The sequence below is a fragment of the Talpa occidentalis genome, unplaced genomic scaffold (assembly GCF_014898055.3).
Source record: "Talpa occidentalis isolate TD23 unplaced genomic scaffold, MPIMG_talOcc4v2.1 talOcc4.12, whole genome shotgun sequence".
NCBI lineage: Eukaryota > Metazoa > Chordata > Mammalia > Eulipotyphla > Talpidae > Talpa > Talpa occidentalis.
In genome coordinates, this window is record NW_023601212.1 from 80,574,923 (window position 1) to 80,596,120 (window position 21,198).

Genomic DNA, 21,198 nt, shown 5'->3' on the forward strand with positions numbered 1-21,198 from the left:
CCCATACCTCCACCCCCAGGAAAGAATAAATTTCAAACTGACTTCTAATGCTCCACAAACTGCCTAGCCCTTATCTCCCAAGGAGTCTTCACAGGTGCTACCCCCAAACAGGCAGAAACTGCCTTTGTCCTTGTTCTCAACTCCAGCCCCTACAAACACATCTGGCACCTTTTCCTTGGCTAAAGGGTCTGTCTCTCCGGGAGACTACAGCCCACCCATGTGTCCTGTCCTCCACTCCAGTGGAAGGTCCAGTCTGAAGTCAGCACTGACTTCACCAAGTTCATGAACATGCCCAGTGCTTTCAATTTCTAAGTATCCACAGTACTATCTAAGTAGCACTAGTTCACCTTCACCCTGGCCTATAAATTCTCCCTGCCCTCCCTAGCTCCACTGCGCTGACCTAGGACCTCAAGATCAGAGGTTAGGTGAAGTGTCCATGGTACAGTCTTTGGAGAGGGACACAGAGGCAAGCCCAGATCACCAGCAGGGCAATTCTACAGGTCAAAATCCCCACAGCTGTGGAAAGGGAAGTTCCAAGCTAAACAACTCCACCTTGTGCCGAAACTTTTACTGAACTTAAAAAAAATAAAAACTACTGACTGGCAAGAATGGGTTCCAGCTAGACGGTGGCCTTGCCCGTAAACTATGCAAAGATATCTATTTTTTCTTTTTCTTCTCCTTCTGCTAACCTAGGCCATCTTGACTAAAAGCTAATGAACTGTAAGAAATATAATCTATAATCAATCCTAGTTTTTGCAATTCGATCAATTCCTCCCTTCCCCATCTCTTTTCCTTTAAAACCCCCTTACACAAAGACCCCAGGTAGGGATGGACTGATCCTTGAGTTTGTGCTCCCCAATCTGTAAATCAATGACAATCCCCCCTCCATATAAATGCTATTATTTTAGCCCCTTTGTGCATTTCTAGGTGTCTAGGGCAAGCCTCTGCTCATTCAATCACAGTTTGTTGGCCTCATGCTAACAACTCAGGATTACCGCGCTGGGAAACCTGCCTCGCATCCTTTTCTCCTACAGCCACACTGACAGTCCAGTTTTCCGTCCCTTACCCCTACCCACAACCCTCACGCCTCATCTCTCAGGAGTTGGGCTGGGGTCTTGGAATGACCACTGGGGAGCTCTCAACCAGCGGGGCCAGGACGCTGAAGGCCGGGAACTTCAGTGCCCCAACAGGCGACTGGAGCGGAGCGCTGCAAGCCAGCTGCGGTGCGAAACCCGTGAGGGGTTCATCCCCGCAACGCCCCAGCCCGGGCCCATCTCCCAACGTCCAAGTGTCTGACTTTGGCGCCACCTAGCGGCCGCCTCCTGCCAGCGAGGACTGTACCCGGCGCGGGTCCCGGGGCTGCGGGGCCGGTGTCCACCGGGCGGGTGAACCGAGGGCACCCGGCTGGAGGAGCCGGGACTGCGCGGCCCGAGCGGGTACGTGTCTGGGCTGCGGCGCACCCAAGCCTGCGAGACGCCCGAGACCGTTGCCCCGGCCTCCTCGCGGTGGCGCACACGCTCCAGGGTCGCCGCGGGGCGCTCGGCGCCCGAGGGAACGTGCGCGCGCGCGCCCGCCCCACGCAGCGCCCCGCACCACCGCAGGCGCGCGCGCGCACGTACGCCTCCGCGCGCGCCCGCGCCAGCCTGTGCCCCGCGCGGCGGCCGCGGGCTCCGGAGCGGGCCGGCCCGCGAGAGGGCCCTTTCGCGCGGCGCGTGGTTGCGCCGCCGCACGCTTCTGCCTCTGTCCCCTCGTGCGTAGGGACGTCGCCGTCGCCGCCGCCGCCCCGCTCCCAAGGGGGACCCCCTGAAGGGCGGGACCCGCGGGTCGGAGTGACCCAGGCCCCTCGGAGCAGGCTGGGGGCTCCCGGGCCAGGCCGCTCCCACCTGCCGGCCACCGCGGCCAATGAGAGCCTGGGCCGGTGATGTCATGCCCCGGCCGGACCCTGGTGACGAAAGTCCGAGGTCACTCGTCAGGGAACGAGCGCGAACCCACCCGCGGGGGTTCCGGAAGTTTCCACCGCGGCGGCGGGGAGCGGCCTCGCCCCGCAGCCTCGCGCGTGCCGCCCCGGCGGCCTTCCCGCCCGGTGTCCCCGGGCCCCCCCCGCCGTGAGCCCTGGTGGCCGCTCTGACCGCACGCGCCGCTCTAATTCCCACAGGTGCGCCCTCCGCCCCGGCCTCCCGCGCCGCCCTCTCTCCGCCCGGCCAGCCCGACCCCGGGGGCCCAGCCGCACTTTCCAGCAGGTGCTCCCGCCACCCCCGCTGCGCTGCGGCCCGGGAAGCTCATTTTTTCCAGCTCGGGGGCAACTCCCCGGCCGCGAGCGAGGCTGTCGGCGTGTCCAGCGTCGTCCGTCTGTGACTGTCGGTCGCTGCGTCTGTCTGGCTGTCACAATGTGACACCGGCCGCCTGTCTCTCCGCGCGCTTGGCTGTCACCGCGGCTGTGCGATGCGCCGCTGCGGGTCTTTGGCTCATGTCTGTCACTGCGCGTCTGTCGGTCTGTCGGCGTCTGTCGCTGGAGTCTGTCTGGCCCCGGAGGTCTTGGGTCCTGACTGGAAGGGAGGGGCAGGGAGGGAGGTGCAGGGAGGGGAGGCGGGAGGGGCGGGGGCGGAGACAGTGGGCGGGGGCGGGGGCGGGCGGGGGCGCCGAGCTGCCCGGAGGGGGTGTGTGCGGGGGGCCGGAGGCGGCGGCTGTCAGAGTCGGCTCAGCCAGCGCCGGGGAACATCGGCCGCCTCCAGCTCCCGGCGCGCCCCGGCCCGGCCCCGCTTGGCCGCCTCAGGTGAGTCCCCCGCCCCGCCCGGGTCCCTCCCCCGCCCCGCGGCCCCCTCGGGGTCCGGGAGACCGTGCACTCCCCGGGGGATCCAAGCCCCCCAAGTGGGACCCCAGCGAGCCCCTGGGCCTGCCCAGCGACGCCCCCCGCCGCCCCACACTCATCCTTAACTCTTGCCTGGCCGCGGCGTACTTACCCTCGCCGCGCGGGAGCCGGCGCCCCGCAGACCGGCCGCCGCCTCTGCGCTCGAATTCAAGTGGGAACCCTGAGCGCCCCTTCCCCCCTTCGCCCCCAAGTGTGGGGCCACTGGAAGGTGCCCCCTGCCTGAGGAGGGACCCGAGCTGCGTAGATTCTGGGCATTGGGCTGGGCCTCCCTGGATCCGCGACCCCAGCGCCCCTGAAGAGTCCCGGACCGAAGCCCCCCACCCCCGCCCCTCCGAGGCCCAGGCGTCCCCCTCCCGCGGGGACTCCGTCTCTATTTTTTGGGAAGGGGAGGCTCAGCGGAAGCCCCGAGTTATAATTAGCCCCACTCGAGTTTCCTAGTTAATCTCCAGCACCACCACCACCGCCCCAGCTCAGATCGGCGGGAGCTGGGTGTGGGGTGACCCCCGGGAGAGGGGGGAGTTCCGACCCGGGGAATTTTGATCCCTTGGCTGGAGATGCCGGAACCGCAGCAGCTGCTGCCCCAAAATAGCGCCCCCGACCTTGCCGCCCGGGAGCTTCGAAGCTCGGGAGTCAGGCGCCGGGGCTCACCGTTCAGGCCCTCTGCAATGCCAGCGAGCCCCCAGACCCCCGCCCCAAGTTCCCCGCTCCTGCCCTCGGGGCGGGGAGCGCCGTCCTTTTCTCGGTCTCTACTGCCCTCCGCTGGCGGCAGCGTGCACCGCAGCGTCGGGCAGATGGGGGACTTGAGTCCTGGGGGGCTAAAGCTGGCGAGCCTGTTGGCTGAGGCTTGGGGAGAGGGGTGCGCAACTGACGGACACCTGCGGGTACCCACGGGCTGTACCACACTGAGGAGGAGGGACTGGGTGGGGCAGGGGCTGAGTAGGCAAGATTTGGGGTACCCTGGGGCTTATGGCTCCCATGTTCCAAATGCCCCCAACCTACCCCCTAGGGCCCTGGCCCTGGCCCCGCAGGAGAGGCTGCGCCTTGGTACCACCACAAGTTCCCCCATCAGCACCTCCCATCAGAGAGGGCCCCGCCCCTGCCGGGCTGACTGCGGCCTCTGGTGACTGTGCCCAACCCAGCCCATCCTGCCAGGGAAAGGAGGTGAGGGCGGTGGGCCCTTAGCTGGGCAGGGGAGGGTATTGCTTGCCAGGTCTCATTTCTGTTCCACACATGTGTGTGTGTGTGTGTGTGTGTGTGTGTGCACGCACTTGATCTCTGTCTCCTTTTGCTTCTCCCTGTCTGTCTGTGTCCTATCTCTCTGCCTGTCTTCCTCCCTCCATTTCTCTCCCCTCTGCCAACCTGCCCCACCTCCTCTGCAGCTCAGTGATAACCCCTGGGCAAGAGTGTTACCTAATCTTCCTCTGGTTGCCTCTAGCCTTCACCCCCACCTTTCTTTCTCCCAGCAGACGCCCGCCTGCCCTGGCAGCCATGAGGCCCCCGTGGTGTCCCCTGCACGAGCCCTCCCTCACTACCCCATTCCTCCTCCTCCTCTTCCTCTTCATGGGAGGAGGGGCAGGGGCTGAGGGCTGGGAGGACCCAGGGCTTCTGGTGACAGTGCGAGGGGGCCACCTGCGGGGCATCCGCCTAATGGCCCCTGGGGGCCCTGTCTCTGCTTTTCTGGGCATCCCCTTTGCGGAGCCACCTGTGGGCCCCCGTCGATTTCTGCCGCCGGAACCCAAGCGGCCTTGGTCAGGGGTGCTGAATGTCACAGCCTTCCAAAGTGTCTGCTACCAATACGTGGACACCTTGTACCCTGGCTTTGAGGGCAGCGAGATGTGGAACCCCAACCGTGAGCTGAGTGAGGACTGCCTCTACCTCAACGTGTGGACACCATACCCCCGGCCTGCATCCCCCGCCCCTGTCCTCGTCTGGATCTATGGGGGTGGCTTCTACAGTGGGGCCTCCTCCCTGGACGTGTATGATGGCCGCTTCCTGGCCCAGGCCGAGGGGACTGTGCTGGTGTCCATGAACTACCGGGTGGGAGCTTTTGGCTTCTTGGCCCTGCCGGGGAGCAGAGAAGCGCCAGGCAACGTGGGTCTATTGGATCAGAGGCTGGCACTGCAGTGGGTGCAGGAGAATGTGGAAGCCTTTGGGGGGGACCCAATGTCAGTGACATTGTTTGGGGAAAGCGCAGGTGGTGCATCCGTGGGCATGCACCTGCTATCCCCACCCAGCCGGGGCCTGTTCCATAGGGCTGTGCTGCAGAGCGGTGCACCCAATGGGCCCTGGGCCACGGTGGGTGTGGGAGAGGCCCGCCGCAGGGCCACCATGCTGGCCCGCTTCGTGGGCTGCGCCCCAGGTGGAGCTGCTGGCAATGACACAGAGCTGGTAGCCTGCCTGCGGACACGGCCAGCTCAGGACCTGGTAGACCACGAGTGGCACGTGCTGCCACAGGAAAGCGTCTTCCGCTTCTCCTTTGTGCCTGTGGTGGATGGAGACTTCCTCAGTGACACGCCCGAGGCCCTCATGGATGCTGGAGACTTCCACGGCCTGCAGGTGACTAGTGGCTGGAAGGGGTGGAGCTGGTTCCTCTAGGCCTATTCTCCCAATGGCCCCTGCCCCTGGGAACCCAGGCATGAGGGCACCTCAACATCCAATCCCTAAGGCCCAGGCTTCTGAGTGGTCTGCCACCCCCTCCTCCCTGAAGGCTCAGTTCCCTGGGTGGTCAGTGGGACAAAGTGTAAGAAATATGGGTATATTTTCTCTTTCTCTCCATCCCTTCCCCTATCTAGTACTTTCTTCCTTCATGGTTTTGGGTCTATAACTGTTCATCTCTCTGGCTCTTTGTCCATCTGTTTCTGTCTGCCTGTCTGTCTGTGTCCCCACCCCCACCCCTCCACCCTGTCCCCCCAGGTGCTGGTGGGTGTGGTGAAGGATGAGGGCTCCTATTTTCTGGTTTACGGGGCCCCAGGCTTCAGCAAAGACAACGAGTCTCTCATCAGCCGGGCCCAGTTCCTGGCCGGGGTGCGGGTCGGGGTCCCTCAGGCAAGTGACCTGGCTGCCGAGGCTGTGGTCCTGCATTACACAGACTGGCTGCACCCTGAGGACCCAGAGCTCCTGAGGGATGCCATGAGTGATGTGGTGGGCGACCACAACGTCGTGTGCCCCGTGGCCCAGCTGGCTGGGCGACTGGCTGCCCAGGGTGCTCAGGTCTATGCCTACATCTTTGAACACCGTGCGTCCACGCTCCCCTGGCCCCTCTGGATGGGGGTGCCCCACGGCTACGAGATTGAGTTCGTCTTTGGGCTCCCCCTGGAACCCTCGCTAAACTACACCGTCGAAGAGAAATCGTTTGCCCAGCGGCTGATGAGATACTGGGCCAACTTCGCCCGCAAAGGGTCAGCAGTGCTGAGGGGAGGAGGGCCTCAGGGAGCCAGGGAGGCAAGGGGGAGGGGGGCAGCCACTGAAAAGGCCAGAGAGAGGGGGGAAGGACACAGAGGAGGGAGACAAAGGGGAAGCGAGAACAGGACAGAGGAGACCCAGAGGTGAAGGAAGGCTGGGTAGCAAGGCCGGAAGAGGACAGGGGTAGAGGGAGCTGAAGAGGGGAGACAGGACAGTTTGCAGAGGAATTAGCATGAAATGGAGAACTGGATTCTATCTGGCCCGTGATTTATCCGCCACCCCTGGGCACACACGCCAGTTGCCTGTCTGAGGAGGGGGACAATAAGCCCAACATCACATCAAAATTCAACTTGTGATGTTTGCAAAGACGGAGCTAGGCCTGGCTATGTATAGGAAGGGATCGATAAAGTGTAGCACTTTTTTAAGTGAGGAAAGACAAAGATGGAGCAGAAAAACCCTAGGAGAGGAGAGTCAGGGAGGGAGGGCAAGAGACAAGGCAGACTCCAGAAGACGGGGCGTGCTGGACAAGGAAGGTGGAAGAGTTGGGGGGAGGGGGCTCTCCTCGGAGCTGTAGAGGCAGCGTCAGGAAGCAGACAGCCTCCTACCGTCCGTCTCCACTCCCCCAGCCCTCTGGGCCGGACGGGCTTGCCTAAGGCTGAGCCTTTCCTTTCGCAGGGACCCCAATTATCCCCCGGACCCCAAAGTCCCGCAGTGGCCACAGTACACAGCGGAAGCGCAGCAATACGTGAGCTTGAACCTACGGCCGCTGGAGGTGCGGCAAGGGTTGCGCACCCAGGCCTGCGCCTTCTGGAACCGTTTCCTACCCAAATTGCTCAGCGCCACCGGTACGCAGGGGCCAGCCAGGGTCTGGGAGGAGGGGAAGAAAAGGGACTCGGAAAGACAAAGAGGGGAGTGGGGGCCGCCTGGGTGTAACCCTCTCTTCTCCCCCCTCCAGCCACGGAGGCTCCCTGCACCTGCTCAGGCCCCGCCCTTGGGGAGGCTGCCCTGAGGGCCAGGCCCGGCCTCCCCCTGCCCCTCCTTCTGCTCCTCCTCCTCCTCCTTTCTCGGCTCCTGCGGCAGTGACCACGGCCTCTTCCCCCTCCGGCCTCAGGGGCCTCTCCTCTAACGAATGGTCGGACGGTGGAGACTGGCCCCACTCAGGGATCTCCAACCCAGCACCTCCGCCCTCTCAGAGACATTCAAACTGGACCGGGAGGGAGGGTGATGAACGACCCGTCTCAGGGACCCACACGCCTGTGTTGCTTAAATGAAAATGAAAAAGCCAGTTTCCTTTTTTTATAAAATTATTCTTTGGAGCCTGAGCCTGGTGTTGGGAGAGGGGAGAAAAGGGGCCCGGGTCTAGATAACACCCTCCCCCATGGGGCTATAACCATCAACCATTTCTGTCTCTTCTCTTTTCCCCACCAACCCTCGATCCTCCCCTTTCGGATCCCTCCGTCCCCTTGTCTTCCGGTCATTTTCTCCCTCCCTCCCCCGTGCCGCCCTCCTTCTCCGGCCCCGCCTCCGCCCTCTCGCTCCTGCCTTCGCATATTCTCCTGATCCTCTTTCCACCCTCCCACGTGGCCTCCTGCATTCTCCCTGTGTCCTCCCCGCACTCGCACCCCCACATGTCCGTTCCCGACCTTCCCCTTGTGCTCCCCCCACCCCACCCACCCCCCCCCCCCCGTCGGGCGCCCTGGCCGCAGACACGCTGGACGAAGCGGAGCGCCAGTGGAAGGCGGAGTTCCACCGCTGGAGCTCCTACATGGTGCACTGGAAGAACCAGTTTGACCATTACAGCAAGCAGGAGCGCTGCTCGGACCTGTGACCCAGGCCGGACCCCATGGCCCCAGCCTTGCCCCCCGCCCGGCCCCTTAGCTGTATATACTATTTAAGGGCTGGGATATAACTCGGAGGAGCCTCAGACTCTGCCCACCCCCCGACTTTGCCCCGGGGCTCCCTGTCCTCTGCATGTCTCGGGCCCAGCCCCCCTCCCCGCGGTGCCTTCGCCCCTCTGGGCTGCCAATAAACTGTTACAGCCACAGGAGTGTGCGCGACTGGGGAGCCGCGGGTTGGGGCAGGAAGCCTCCACCACCCGGGCCGAGCGGACGTGGGGTGGGTGGCTGAGCCCCGCGCTCCTGCTGGCCTCTGAAGCGGGGTGCAGCACGCGGGGAGCCCGCTGCCCCGCCCCGAGGCGGAGCTCGCGCCTGCGCAGTGAGGCCGCCCGCGGCGGGGCCTTGTGGGAGTCCCGCTGGTCGGCCGGTCCCGCGTCCCGCGTCCCGCTGCCCGGAGCCGGGCGGGAGGGTCCCGGCGCTGGCGGACCAGCCCTCCCCGAAGCTCGTCCAAGACTCGGCCCCGGAGTTCCTGGAGTTCGCCCCACGCTGCCGCGAGGGAGTATCTGCCCTGCCGCTCCTGCCGCCACCCTGGAACCGCTGAGGGACGTCCACCTGGGCCTGGCCCCGCCTAGCCGCGGGCCCGCGCGCCTGGCCCTAGTCTCAGGCCACTATCGCTACTACCACTACGGCTGCGACGGCGTGGACGACCGCGGCTGGGGCTGCGGCTACCGCACTCTGCAGACGCTATGCTCATGGCCAGAGGGCCGGTCCGCGGACGTGCCTGGACTAGCTGCCGTGCAGGGGGCCCTGGAGGACATGGGGGACAAGCCTCCCGGGTTTCGGGGCTCCCAGAGCTGGATCGGCTGTGTAGAGGCCTGCCTCTGCCTTGACCACTTCGGAGGTCCCCAGGGGCGTCTGTGCCACGTGCCCCGTGGAACTGGGCTTCAGGGACAACTGGAAAGCCTTTTCGCCCACTTCGCAGGGGGAGGCGGGCCTGTGATGGTTGGAGGGGATGCGGATGCCCAGTCCAAGGCCTTGCTGGGAGTCTGCCTGGGGCCAGGCACAGAAGCCTACGTCCTGGTATTGGACCCTCATTGCTGGGGTGCTCCCAAAAAACCCACTGAAATTCAGGCTGCTGGGTGGGTGGGCTGGAGAGAAGCCAGCACAACCTTCGACTGCAACTCCTTCTACAACTTGTGTTTGACCAGCCGTAACCCCAGAGAGCAGCAGCACACCCAGGACTGAGTGTAAGTTCCCAGAACTGAGACTCTGGCCCCATATATACAAACCTACCCACTTCTCAAAGGTAGAGGCTGTGTACTCTTAGGCCCCCAGCAAGTTTCAGCTGAGCCTGGGGCCTTTGGCATCAATAAAATGGCAAGCTAATCACGACCCCAGCTGATCTTTGGGAGAACTTGGGGAAATATATATACTCAGCCAGGAGTCACTGTGGAAGTGCTTTTATTGGCAGTAGGGCTGAACGTACAAAAAAAAAATTCTCAGCTGGATGGGACAAGGCAGTCATAAGTATAGATGACACCAGGAGTAAGACAAGGAGACACTCAAAAGAAATCCACATCATCTGGAGCATCCAGGTCACGGTATTCCACAATGGCCCGTGGGTCTCCACGAACCAACCTGTGAGATAACAAAAAGGTAAGACAGGATGAGTTGAGAGTCCCTGAAAAAGTCTGAGGAAGGTAAGAAGCTTAACAGCTCAGCTCATTCTCACCTGTTGCGAGGTTTCCCAGGATAACCTCCCTGGCCTCGGAAGGCATCATAGTTCCCTCGGCCAGCACCATAGGGAGCATGAGGGTATGGAGGCCCTCCTGTGGGGACCGCAGGGCGGACAGCACCAGCTATGAAAAAGACTGAGTGTTAAATTGAAAAACTGTGACCTTAACCTAAGTTTTCTTTAGCTAAGTTTTCTTTCTCCCACTCCCCACCAAGTCTTTTCAACTCTCTCCTATACTTACCTCCATAGCCCAAGATGGGGGGCCGGGGCTGACCATAGGGCATCAGGCCCTGGGGAGTCTGGTGTGGGTAGGGGAGTCCTGGGGTCAGGCCTGGGGGGAGTACAACACGGACAGGGATATGAATTACTGCGGGGAGGGGGGGGGGGGAAGGAGGGAGGTGAGGGAGGACACACAGAACCAATGATGAGTAACAGAGGAATATGACCTGAAGTAGGACAGAAACTTTTAGGGAATGACAGGTAAGCCAGGAATCTCGAGTTAAGGGAGAGGAATGTGTGGCAGGCCTTCATAGATCGTATCTTACTCTGGGCAGGGCCAGGTGGCTGAGCTGGCTTGATCTCAGGCAGAGCTGGACGCTTGGCGTCAGTGAGAAAGTTATTAAAAAACGCCACCTCCTTCTTCACTTCCTCAATTTTCTCCGCATGCTTGTTGAAGATATGTTTGCGTACAAACTCAGGGCCCTGGGTAAAAAGAGAAAAGGGTCAAGATACAGCAAGCAGTTTGGGTTCCCTAACTCCCCAGACCCAATATGGAAGGATAATCAACCTCCCCTTCCACCCTCCTCCCCAGGCCTTCAGGATGCTTCCAGGTGTCAACCCTCCCCTCCTCCCACTTCTAACACACCACTCTCTAATCTCAGACCTTGAATTTCTTGCCACTGAGAGGGCAGAGCCACTTATCCTTGCCCAGTTCCTGGGTGTTAGAGGTGACAAACTTTTCCACTTCCTGCTCAGGGTCTTTTCGGCCCATCTTCTGGGCCTCTTCCTCTGAAAGTGATTCTCGCACACTCAGCAGGGGAGTCAGCTTCTCCTCAAATGTCTTCTGCCACTCTAGCACTATGGTTTTGGGAACAGACACATAACAGGTTGAAGGGGGGAGCCAGAAGCAAGGAATAAGCTGCAAGGAGAGGATGAGCGTGGCAGAGCACTGCTACCACAGCACAACTAAGACCAGAGGGTAGCTGGCTAGAAAGGAGGCTAAGCGGAAGCTAGACGTTCACCTTCTCCATGACTGATGCGGTTGGGTGGCATGGGTCCCCGAACATGGATGATGCCACAGCGGTTGGGCATTTCATCTTCATTGGGGTACTCGCATGTATTATAATAATCCAAGGAATGTACAATGCGCAAGTAGAGGAGGAGTTTATCCAAAACCTGAGGGAAATAGGAAGCCATGAGTTTCCCATACTTTTCTTTTTTTTTAAAGATTTATTTTTTATTTATTTATACAAGCACTGGGTACAGTCAGAAGCGCGGGAGGGTGAGAGAATTCACCAGAGCCAGAGCAGGGAGCAGAGCAGGCAGAAGGACCGAAGCACACTGCTGAGGGGAGCAGCGGGCGGCAGGAGAGGTCTGCGCGCCATGTGGGACCCTCCTCCGGTGGCCGGGGAGCAGCCGGGGATCGAACCAGCACTGCAGAGGCTGTAGGCAGCTTCGTAACCCGGCGCTCTACCGCTGCGCCACTGGGGAGGCCCAAGTTTGCCATACTTTTGTCCCTTCACACCCCTAGCCAGATGCACCATGCCCCACTCCCTTCCCACCTTGATCAGCTTCTCATCCCGCTCCACATTGATCTCAGCTGGGTTTCCTTCCTTAGGAGGCTCTTCCGGGGGTGCCCCCCCACTGCTCCCCAGTAGCTCCTCCTCCTCAGCACTCACTTCCTCAATCAGGTAGTCAGTGATATTCTTCAAAATTGGGTTCTGCGAGGGCAGGCTCTGGGAGGAAGATTGGGGAAAGTGAGACCAAAAAAGCCCCTAAGGGCAGGGACCTAAGCGCTTAATTTGAAAAGGTAAGATGAGGTAAAGAGGGGTTTGGGGCACCTCATTATTTGTCTTCATTTCTGTATTTGCCCTACCCTAGCCTACAATTAATAGCAAACACTAATCCACTCTGTTGGAAGTTGGAGGTGCTGCCCAGATTAAATGGGCAAACCACCAGGGTGGGTACAAAAGGGTCAATGCTACAGATTAAGAACAGAGGGCGTGCCCACAATACATGAGGTGGTATCGGCTGCTTTTGAAAAAGTCTCATAGAGAATCACTGACTGTTGGCAGAGGAGGTGTCCCAGGCTCAGAGGCCCAGAGCTGGGTCCTGTCATCCAGAGTATGAATCAGCTTAGCCGCCAGTTTGATATCATTGCGCACTATCTGCTTGTGCTGGGTAATGCCGTTGATGTTGCGGACACGACGGGTCAGGTCGCGATTCACGCCAGGGCTCAGCTCACATTCCCGGAGCTGGAGGGAAAAGAAAGCTTACCAACCTTGCCCAAGAAGCAGAACTCAAAGGGTGGCCCCCTAGAGTGCACCAATAATTAAACTGAGCTCTGAGGACAGGGAACAGATGTGCCCCAAGACAACAGCACAAGGCCCACGTGTTCAGACTAGATGGGGGAGACGGCGAGCGGAACGAATGAAGCAGTGAACAAAGGAATCAGTGGTTGTGGGGAGCGTGGAGAATCCCACTTTCTCTTCCTCAAAATCCTATTCCCCACACTCACTCGGATATTCTGCAGATTCCAACAGATCTCTTTGATGTTCACGCTGCGGTCAAAGGTCACCCAGCCACGACGGAAAAATCTAAACAAGAAAATGTCAGCATCATCCTGGGGCAGAGGTGATGCTGGCCGTTGGCCTTCCCCTGCACCAGAGTATCACTCCTTACCTCCTCTCCGGTTGGGGCTCTGACAGTGCCACACGCATAAAGCCTGGATATCTTTTACAAAGCTGGAAAAACAGAAATCCCATAGTAACGCAAGGGTTCATTTCTTCCTCTCATCCCCATGTCCTCAGAACCCTGGGCAATGGCCCGTTAACTCTACTTGGTAAGAAAAAAATAAGAAAGGGCTCAGGTATCCCATCCCATGAAAGCAAATGTTACAATCCTGGGAAAGGGCCTCTCTCCCTATGAGAACACTGGGGTTAGATGTCAAAAGCTGTGCCAACTGTCTGCTCATCTCACCTCCCCCACCCCAAAGGAACAGCCAGGCTATCATCCCTTCCCCAGATACCATGTTCCTTCACTAACAGATATGATCTCAGCCCGGGAGATATTGGGGGCGATGTTGCGCATGAAGAGAGAGCAGGTCTTGTGCAGGGGCCGAGGTTTACATTCCAGCCCAGGAGTGTCCTTTGGTTTTTCCCTTTCTTCTTCCTTGGGCTTCTCCTTTTCCTTAGGTGCTTCTTCTGTGCAGGAAGTGGTAGGTGTTGGTGAAATTTTATTGTTGGTTTCGGAGGGGAGGGTGAGCTGTCAATCTCCCTTCAGTCTCACCCCAAAAGACCACCCCTTACATCAATTTCAGTAACCTCTCTCCTCCCCACCCCACCCCATGATCAGTAAAAGGAGAGTAAGCCAAAAGCAGGAAATAAAACCTACCGGTCTCCTCTTTCTCCTCAGCTTGGCCAGACTCAGACTCGGACTCAGACTCAGATACACTGCCCTCATCAAAGCTGTCATCTCCACTATGCTTCCTATTCCGCTTCTTGCTCTGTGAGAGCCACAAGAGAGGTGAGTCAGACCACCAAAACCTCAGCCCTGACATGGACGCCATGCAAGAGGGGCCTACCTTCTTAGCTTCTTTCTCAGAGTCTTCTTTCTTCTCTTCCTTGTCCCCTTCACCCTCAGATTTCTTAGTCTTGTCATCACCTGGGCTGTCATTTTCAGCCTACAGAGAGACAACCACTGGGGGTGTCAATCTCCCCTTCAGATTTTTAAGAGGATCTCTACCACCCCCCACAGCTGGGTCCAGAATCCACCCCAACACAACACTCCCCTTGCGCCAGCCCCACCAGTTTCAGCTCCTTAGGATCCCACCACCACCAGCGCATCCTTCTCCTACCCAGGCCCAACACCAGAGGCCCTAGCACTCAGACCTGTTTGCCTTCTTCTTTCTTGTCATCCTTATCATTGGCTTTGCGCTCTCCATCCCCCAGGCCCGGTCCAGTCCGAACTTCCTCTTTCTTATTGGGCTCCCCCGGCTTGCCTGCCTGTTCCTCCTCCTCCTCTTGCTCTAGGATGCGTAGATCATTTTCTGTACCTCCTTCCATCTTAATCACAGCTACCAAAAAGGGACCAGAGGTCACAATCCAAGGGCTCTGGCCTTCAGCCTCTGGCTTTCTGTCAACCTACGTCCATTACCCAGCCAAGACCTTGGTCACAAGACATCCCCAACTCTATCAATTCACAAACCTGCATCCAACATCTTAACAATGGCATCAGCTTTATCTATATCCAGGAGAAGATTATCAAACCAGCCACTCTCCATGAGGGACAGAAATACCCTCAGTCGATTTTGTAGGGCCCCCCGGGCCTCTTGCCGTCGCTTCCCCACCTCATCTGGGTGGTACTTAGACCGAAACCTGGGAAGGAAGTAAGAAGGGAAAAGACGTGACAATCACTGGAGGCCAGGGCCTGGACACGGGGTGGGGCCCAGGAAAGTCAGGGCATTGCCCCCATCCTCTCACACCCACAAAGATCATAAAAACAGCAAGATTAGGAGAGGGGTACACTACAGCCACCCAATACCCCCAAAACCAGAGGTTCTGCTCTGAGAAGATCTGGGGGCGAGTCAAGAACTAAGAGCTCTAGACTGGGGAAGAACAATGGACTACAGGGCTGGTCAGGGTTAGAAAGGCAGATTTACTGCCTACGTCTCCAAGAACACTAACTTTAAAAAGTGCAGTTTCCCAGAGCCTCCGAGAGGAAGCCTAAAGAAATAGTAGGTCCCACATCTCCTCCTCCTTGCCAACCCCAAACTACAGTACAGTCATTAAAAGGACTGTTCCCAACCCCTCCAGCCCTAGGTAATAGAGGGACACCTGAAATGTACCAGATAGGAAAAGCCAAACAAGGCAGGATAACTTTCTCCCCCCTTGGGAAGATAAGCAGATGGTGAAGGGACAGGGAGAAACCAAGGGGAGAAACTGAAGTGCCCTTAAAACCTCAGGTACTGCCCACAGGAGAGTGAGAGGGGATGGGGAGGACAAGTAGGGAGGAGCATGAAAAAGAAAACATTTAAAATAGGACCTCGAGGGGAAACAGAAGAAATCAGGAGTATGAGAAAAAGGAGAGAGGGCAAGTGTGAGAAAGTCCCAGAAATAGAAAGCAGAGAGAAAACTATAGAACAGACAGGGAAACTGAAAAAACAGGCAAGAAATGTTAGGCAGGGAGCAAGAACAGGAGAGAGAAAGAATGTAAAGAACATGAGCAACTGAGACAGACACAGAGACAGAAGAGAGAACAGTGAAAGAACAGAACTACAAGTTGAGCATAAGAGGAAACGAAAGCCGCAGGCATCACCTCCAGGATCTTTACCTTGGCCGCTTGGTCAAACAGAGCTCAAGATTTAACTAGCCGCGCCCAGGGCCCATGCTGGCTGGTGGGCCACCGGCTGGCTCCTGGCTGGGGCGCCCGGCCCGGATGCCCCACCCCCGCGGGACTCCGCGGTGGGGGCCCTGACTGACTAACTGCCTGAGCAATCACATTCAGCTAAACCACTGCATTGTGCACAGCGGTGCCCTGCCTGTCTGCCTGGCCGGGGCAGCGCGGCTCAGCCCAGGGGGCTCATGTATGGGCTGGGTATGGTGGGGGTGGAGGTGGGTTTGCTCCGAGCTCCGTCGATGAGCGGGTGTAGTTCCCAGTTCTGGCTCTTTTCAAGGAGGAGGAGCAGAAAGAGGATGAGGAGGAGGAGGAGCAGGAAGGGGGGAAAAGATGGTTGATTAAAATTAAAACATCCACAAAAAAGAAAAAAATTAAAACTCTTTTTCTGTCAAACGACCCTCAGATCTTTGCTTTTCTTGTCTGGATTCACTCGTTGCTTTTGGGAGGACGCCACAGCCACACAGGGTCCGGCGATCAGGGATGACAGTGACCCAATACCAGCAAGTGGGAAGCAGTCTGTTTGCTGCCCCAAGGGAACAGGTGGCTCTGGCCAGCTGCCTGGAGGTGTCCCACTCACTGAGGACAGTGGGGTGGGAGATGGGGTGGGGGCTATGGCAGATGTTGAAGTGAGGAGAACCCATCAGCCAATGCTGGTGTATGTCCCATCCCCCACCCCCAGGAAGTTCTGTATTGGGGAAAATGGGAAGAGGACAAGTCTGCAGGTTCCACTGGCGGGGCCAGGGGAAGCATGCCAGGGAAAAAGAGAGCAGGAAAGTAGGGGTAACTCACCACTCCTCATCTTTATGAGCCAGGAAGAAATCCTGCATCTGTTGTCTTCGAAAATCCAGCTTATAGTCATTATAGCGCTTAACTGCCTCAGTCTCATCAACAGAGTCATCCAATGACAAGAGAAACTCCTTGAACGTCTTCATCACAGGTGGTGGTACACCCAAATCAATCTCTGCGATGCTGCCCAGCCTGAAGGGGGCCCGGTCAGGAAGTCTTGGTTGTGGGGGAAGAGGGTGGGGGGGGCAAGGTAGCCAACTGCCCCCTTTCTTTGCCCACCATGGACATTGCCCCAGGCACAAACTGCTCCCACCCCCAGAGGCACAATTCTGTGCCTAACCAACTTCCTAGCTCCAGTGATAGGCTTCAGCACCCCAATCTACCCCCCAAGCTGGCCAATGCCCTTCCCCCAAGAACTCTAGAACCCCAGGTCTTTACCTGGCCTGGATAGGCAGAACATGGTGCTGCATGATGTGGACGTCTGGGTGGCCCCAGGGCTGAGGGGGGCCATAAGTTGGGCCCCCACCCCCCCCAGCATAGGGCATCTCATAGCCACTGTGGTATGGGTCAGAGCTGTGCTCATCCCTGAGGGTAGGGGACACAAAAGTCAGACAAAGAAGGGAATCATCTCTCTTGTGCACAAAGGTGGATGGGACAGAGAAGGGAGCATATTATGGAATACAGTCTCTCACCCAAGGATTTAAATGAAACAAAAAAGGTGATCTATGGAAAGTTTGAGAAAAGGACATGACAAAAGTCTTCAGCAGAAGTAAGGGAAAAGAGCTGAGGCACAGGTGGAAATGAGGCTCAGAAGAGAAGACAGAAATGTGGCATCTCACCAGTCTCGCCTCATGCGCTTCTGTGGGGGGCTAAGCTCATGGCGGGGAGGAGAGAAGCGCTCTCGCCGATTCCGGTCATAGTCGCGATATTCACCCCGACTGCGGCGCTCCCGGCCACGGTCCCACTCTCTGGAGGTAAGAATAAGTATGTAAGATACAGTGAGACATCCTAAAGTCACACATCTGATTCCCTTCCTAGCCCGAGACATCAGATTAAAAGCTATTATAAAATTACATTCTAAAGTAAAAGACTCTTATCTACTTCTACTACTTTGGCCATTACCCACAAATTGATGGCTTTCCTACTCTTCCTCTGGCTTGGTCTTTTTCCTGAGGACCAGACCACTATCAATATCCCCTCCACCCCCCGCCCCACCATCACTTCAAACTAACATGTTAAAATTGAGTCCGTTATTTCCACCACTATGAACCCAAACTTGCTTTCCTCCTCTTGTTTTCTTCTCTCTAGTGCCATATATCCAATCATTAGGTATCACCCTCACCAAAGTTGTCCTCTCCTTGCCATTTCTCTAAACTCTGCTTTAACCCTGCATCTGTTTCCTGTAACTGCAGCACTAGTTTTATTTTCCTGCCCCGGTCTTTCCTCCTAATCTATGCTACTGTCAAAATGATCTTTCTCATACCTCAGATCTCATGGTGCCATGCCCTTACTTAACAACCAGTAAGGGCCTCCCTGGTGGCCTAGGGGTTGCGCCCTGTCACTGCTACGGCCTGAGTTCCATCCCAGCCAGGTAGCTGACCCACATGGCACAGCAGACCTCTCCTGTCTTGCCCGTTGCTCCCCTCAGCAGTGTATTTCATCAGTCAATCCACCTGTTCTGCGCCACACTCTGTCTCTGGTGAATCCTCCTACCCCTGTACCGCTGGCCTACACCCCAGTTCTAGGCAAAAAAAAAAAAGCCAGTAAAGTACACTGCTCAAAACTGTGGTTCCTGGCTGTCATCCCAGCTTCTCCACCAGTCACAGCCTCCCCTATTCCCATCTGAACAAAACAAAAAGGAAAACCCTTTGCTGTAATCCATTTTCAAACATTTTGGTCTTGGGATTCCCTTATCCTCCTAGAATGACTAAAGATTAAAGAGTTTTTGCTTATGTGGGTTATATCTTTCTACATTTAATGTATTCAAAGTCAGAAAAAAAATCTATTAACTTTCAAGTTAGACATTAACATATATTACATGTTTACAAAAATCACCATTTTCTCAATAAATTTTAGTGAGATAAGTTCCTTTGCTTTTAAACTTATAACTCCTCCCAAGATCTGGCTTAACAGAGACAGCTGGATGATTCTTCTATTTGCTTCTAAATCCAATCTGTTGGGCCTCCCCGGTGGCGCAGCGGTTGAGCGCTGGGTTGCGAAGCTGCCCGTGGCCTCTGCGGCACCGATTCGATCCCCGGCTGCTCCCCGGCCACCAGAGGAGGGTCCCACATGATGCGCAGACCTCTCCTGCCGCCCGCTGCTCCCCTCAGCAGTGTACTTCTGTCCTTCTGCCTGCTCTGCTCCCTACTCTGGCTCTGGTGAATTCTCTCACCCTCCTGTGCTTCTGACTGTACCCAGTGCTTGTATAAACGAACAAACAAATAAATTAATAAATAAATAAATCATGCCTCTATTTAAAAAAAAAAAAAAATTAAAAAAACTAAATCCAATCTGTTGTGGTATGTCATTTGGTTAAAAAATATGAAGGAAATCTGGCCTCATGCTGATTTGTAGTTGGCAAAGAGAATACTTTTTAACAGCCTTTCATATAACTGCAGATAATCTTTGATACTACCCAAAACTTGACAAGAGGTAGTTTTCGTAAAGGCTAGGTGCAATGTTAAATGTGAAATCATGCCAATGGACATTTTATACTCTGGTATCAAAATCCATTCTTCTATACTGATCTTTGAATAGGTCTTGACACATACATCTCAATACACAATAGCAAAGTATCATATTCATTAGTATCATTATCCTGTCCATCAGAAAAGTTGTTAAGTAGGGGAAGCTGTTATGCTCAAGCTAGTAGATAAAAGTTTTCAAAATTTTAGTTTTCACTGGAAAGTCCCACATCATCTGTGGCAACAAAACCGACAATTTTCTTTGAAGTAACATATAACAGTTCTCTTAACTTCTTTTCAAAAAATTATCTGCCAAATACCCAGATATGAATAACCACCATTTGATAGTCATTCAAGAAATAATAGTATTTTGCAACTCAATCCCATAAACGCTTTTCCTTAAGAGCATCAGTGGACTCCCCCAATATGCAGAAATGCTTTATGCACATTTCCCACGTGTATTAAAAAGATTCAACCTAATGAAGAATCAAGAAAAATAAGAATCAAGAATCCAACTTAGTAAAATTTTGTATTTTTACTGCTTCACACCCCATTAAATGAAAATGGGTGCTTTGATTTGTGCTAAGACAGCAGCAATTTTAGCTATAGCACCATTAATGCAAATGTCCATACTGTAAAAACATCTTAAATGTTACTATAAAAATGGTTGTAACCTCACAGACCCACCCCATCCCAAGAGTCTGTGGATCACCTTTTGAGAACCACTACTCTTAAAAATTAAAATTCCTAGGAAAAAAAAATCCCAGAACATGTGCTCTTTTCTACACATACTGTTACATCCCCAACTCAAAGCTTTTACCCTCCACCTGTGTCTGGGAAATTCCTACTCATCTTTCTAAGTTTTGCTAAGTGTCATTTTCCTATAGCTCTCCCTCACACACCTCCTCTACCTCTTCTCCCTCCTTTAGATGTTCTAGTCTTTCAATGATTACCATCTTTACATGACCCTGCATACATATGCATTTGCAGTGCAAACCCAAGGCCCAGACTAGTAACTTAGGGGAAATAACCACAGCTTATCCAGAATTCAGAGAAACACCATTTTCTTCTGACTCTTAGAAAATACCAAGTAAAAGATCATGCCACAGTCTCCACAGTGAAGACAAATCCTAAATGACAGACTGATTTACTGAACTCATTTTTTCCAAACAATGCTGAATGAAAACATGCCATCACAATAAGTCTTATCAAACTTTTTTTCTGGTAATGTTTCCAAATGGAGCCTGTGCTTAAAAAAAAAATAAAAACACCTACTCTGACAATCTCTCTAATCACGTCAAATTTATATTAACTTTCTTGAATCCACCTTTAGGTGGTATAATTTACAAAAATAAAATGCACACATTTTAAATACATATTGTAGGTATTGTGTTTTCATACTGTCAGTTCTAATGGTTTGATCTATGCGACATTTCAAAAATCAAGTCATAGGTAGCTCTTTGGCCAACCACAAGTGGACCCGAATACGCTCAACGGTCCAAGTATAAGCGGCTTCACATGGTTTGTCCAACAAAAATTATAAAGGAAACGCACCGAGGTGGAGTGAAACAGGATGAGACCGAGACAAAACTGGAGAAAAGTAGGGTCCTACCGGTCATTCCAATCGTCCCCTCGGCGTCTTTCATCTCTTTCCCGGGAACGATCATAGTCGCTGCGCTCTCTTCTAAACTTGTCCCTGCGCCTTCGATCATACTCGTCATCACTGTCACCCATGGCGCGGTCTGAGGGGCCTGAGCCCGGACGGGGGTGGTCAGGATGGTGAACAATGACAAGAGAAGGAAAGGATTCCCCCCTCAGCAGCGGCGCGCCCGCCGCCCCGAGCGAAGGCCAGTCCTCGGCCCCCCGCCATCCTCAGCCCTCCTCCCTGGAAGGCGAAAGGCCCCGACACTCCACAAGCCCCGGGGGCCACCCCGCCCACCCCCAACCGGCCCGGCCCCGGCTCCCCGGCCCCTCCCCCACCTGGGAGCGGTCGCGGCCGTTAGTCTCGCGCTCCGGCGGGTTGGTTTTCCTAGAGACGAGGGCCCGCCCCTTGTGTCTGGCGCGCGGCGACGACGGCGAGGAGGGTGAAGAGGAGACACGCGGCTCTCAGCTGGGGGACCGAGGAAACGCGAAGGAAGCGGGACAGCAGAGGATGAGCGCTCGGCGCGCGCCACTCGCGCTGCGCCTGCGCCACCCGTAGAACGGCGCCGCGGACCACAAACCACCCCCGCGCGGCCTGGACTGCAACTCAGGCACCGAGAGAAAGGCGGG

The 21,198-nt window shown here is 56.0% G+C and overlaps 3 protein-coding genes across 13 annotated transcripts; 2 read left to right on the plus strand and 1 right to left on the minus strand.

Annotated features, from left to right (window-relative positions):
• The first annotated feature begins 2,067 nt into the window (after window positions 1-2,067).
• ACHE (acetylcholinesterase (Cartwright blood group)) lies at window positions 2,068-8,313 on the plus strand. Of its 6 annotated transcripts, none has more exons than XM_054693638.1 (5): window positions 2,068-2,085; window positions 4,336-5,425; window positions 5,783-6,267; window positions 6,947-7,116; window positions 7,978-8,313. In XM_054693638.1, exons 2-5 carry the CDS (start codon window positions 4,358-4,360, stop codon window positions 8,097-8,099), a joined length of 1,845 nt encoding a protein of 614 aa, XP_054549613.1. In that variant the 5' UTR covers window positions 2,068-2,085; window positions 4,336-4,357; the 3' UTR covers window positions 8,100-8,313. The 6 variants fall into 6 exon arrangements, with proteins under 6 accessions (XP_054549613.1, XP_054549610.1, XP_037360411.1 ...); XM_054693635.1 differs by lacking the exons at window positions 2,068-2,085; window positions 7,978-8,313 and adding exons at window positions 2,516-2,532; window positions 7,227-7,403 and having other exon boundaries at window positions 3,876-5,425; XM_037504514.2 differs by lacking the exon at window positions 2,068-2,085 and adding an exon at window positions 3,833-4,030.
• A 223-nt stretch (window positions 8,314-8,536) lies between these two features.
• UFSP1 (UFM1 specific peptidase 1 (inactive)) lies at window positions 8,537-10,109 on the plus strand. The gene has a single exon (XM_037506924.1). It carries the CDS (start codon window positions 8,923-8,925, stop codon window positions 9,349-9,351), a length of 429 nt encoding a protein of 142 aa, XP_037362821.1. The 5' UTR covers window positions 8,537-8,922; the 3' UTR covers window positions 9,352-10,109.
• SRRT (serrate, RNA effector molecule) lies at window positions 9,554-21,178 on the minus strand. 6 transcript variants are annotated; one of them, XM_054693640.1, is made up of 20 exons: window positions 20,908-21,178; window positions 20,540-20,678; window positions 17,083-17,211; window positions 16,682-16,828; window positions 16,247-16,459; window positions 14,267-14,436; window positions 13,951-14,135; window positions 13,644-13,742; window positions 13,454-13,565; window positions 13,106-13,263; window positions 12,743-12,804; window positions 12,579-12,657; window positions 12,127-12,315; window positions 11,623-11,796; window positions 11,083-11,236; window positions 10,725-10,918; window positions 10,387-10,543; window positions 10,083-10,184; window positions 9,839-9,965; window positions 9,554-9,744 (listed from the first exon to the last, which is right to left on the minus strand). In XM_054693640.1, exons 2-20 carry the CDS (start codon window positions 20,659-20,661, stop codon window positions 9,669-9,671), a joined length of 2,649 nt encoding a protein of 882 aa, XP_054549615.1. In that variant the 5' UTR covers window positions 20,662-20,678; window positions 20,908-21,178; the 3' UTR covers window positions 9,554-9,668. The 6 variants fall into 6 exon arrangements, with proteins under 6 accessions (XP_054549615.1, XP_037362818.1, XP_037362817.1 ...); XM_037506921.2 differs by lacking the exon at window positions 20,908-21,178 and having other exon boundaries at window positions 10,083-10,172; window positions 16,247-16,435; window positions 20,540-20,804; XM_037506920.2 differs by lacking the exon at window positions 20,908-21,178 and having other exon boundaries at window positions 16,247-16,435; window positions 20,540-20,804.
• Between the last annotated feature and the right edge of the window lie 20 nt (window positions 21,179-21,198).

Bases quoted from the DNA above. Each gene is read 5' to 3' on its own strand.
- SRRT (XM_054693640.1), bottom strand. From the start codon at position 20,661: ATGGGTGACAGTGATGACGAGTATGATCGAAGGCGCAGGGACAAGTTT. The intron at 12,658-12,742 runs GTAAGGAGTGAT...TTTCTTGTTTAG, and splicing joins GAGCCCCAACCGGAGAGGAG to ATTTTTCCGTCGTGGCTGGG. The intron at 10,544-10,724 runs GTCTGAGATTAG...CTTTTTACCCAG, and splicing joins TCAGTGGCAAGAAATTCAAG to GGCCCTGAGTTTGTACGCAA.
- UFSP1 (XM_037506924.1), top strand. From the start codon at position 8,923: ATGGGGGACAAGCCTCCCGGGTTTCGGGGCTCCCAGAGCTGGATCGGC.
- ACHE (XM_054693635.1), top strand. From the start codon at position 4,358: ATGAGGCCCCCGTGGTGTCCCCTGCACGAGCCCTCCCTCACTACCCCA. The intron at 6,268-6,946 runs GTCAGCAGTGCT...TTCCTTTCGCAG, and splicing joins GCCAACTTCGCCCGCAAAGG to GGACCCCAATTATCCCCCGG. The intron at 7,117-7,226 runs GTACGCAGGGGC...TCCCCCCTCCAG, and splicing joins CAAATTGCTCAGCGCCACCG to CCACGGAGGCTCCCTGCACC.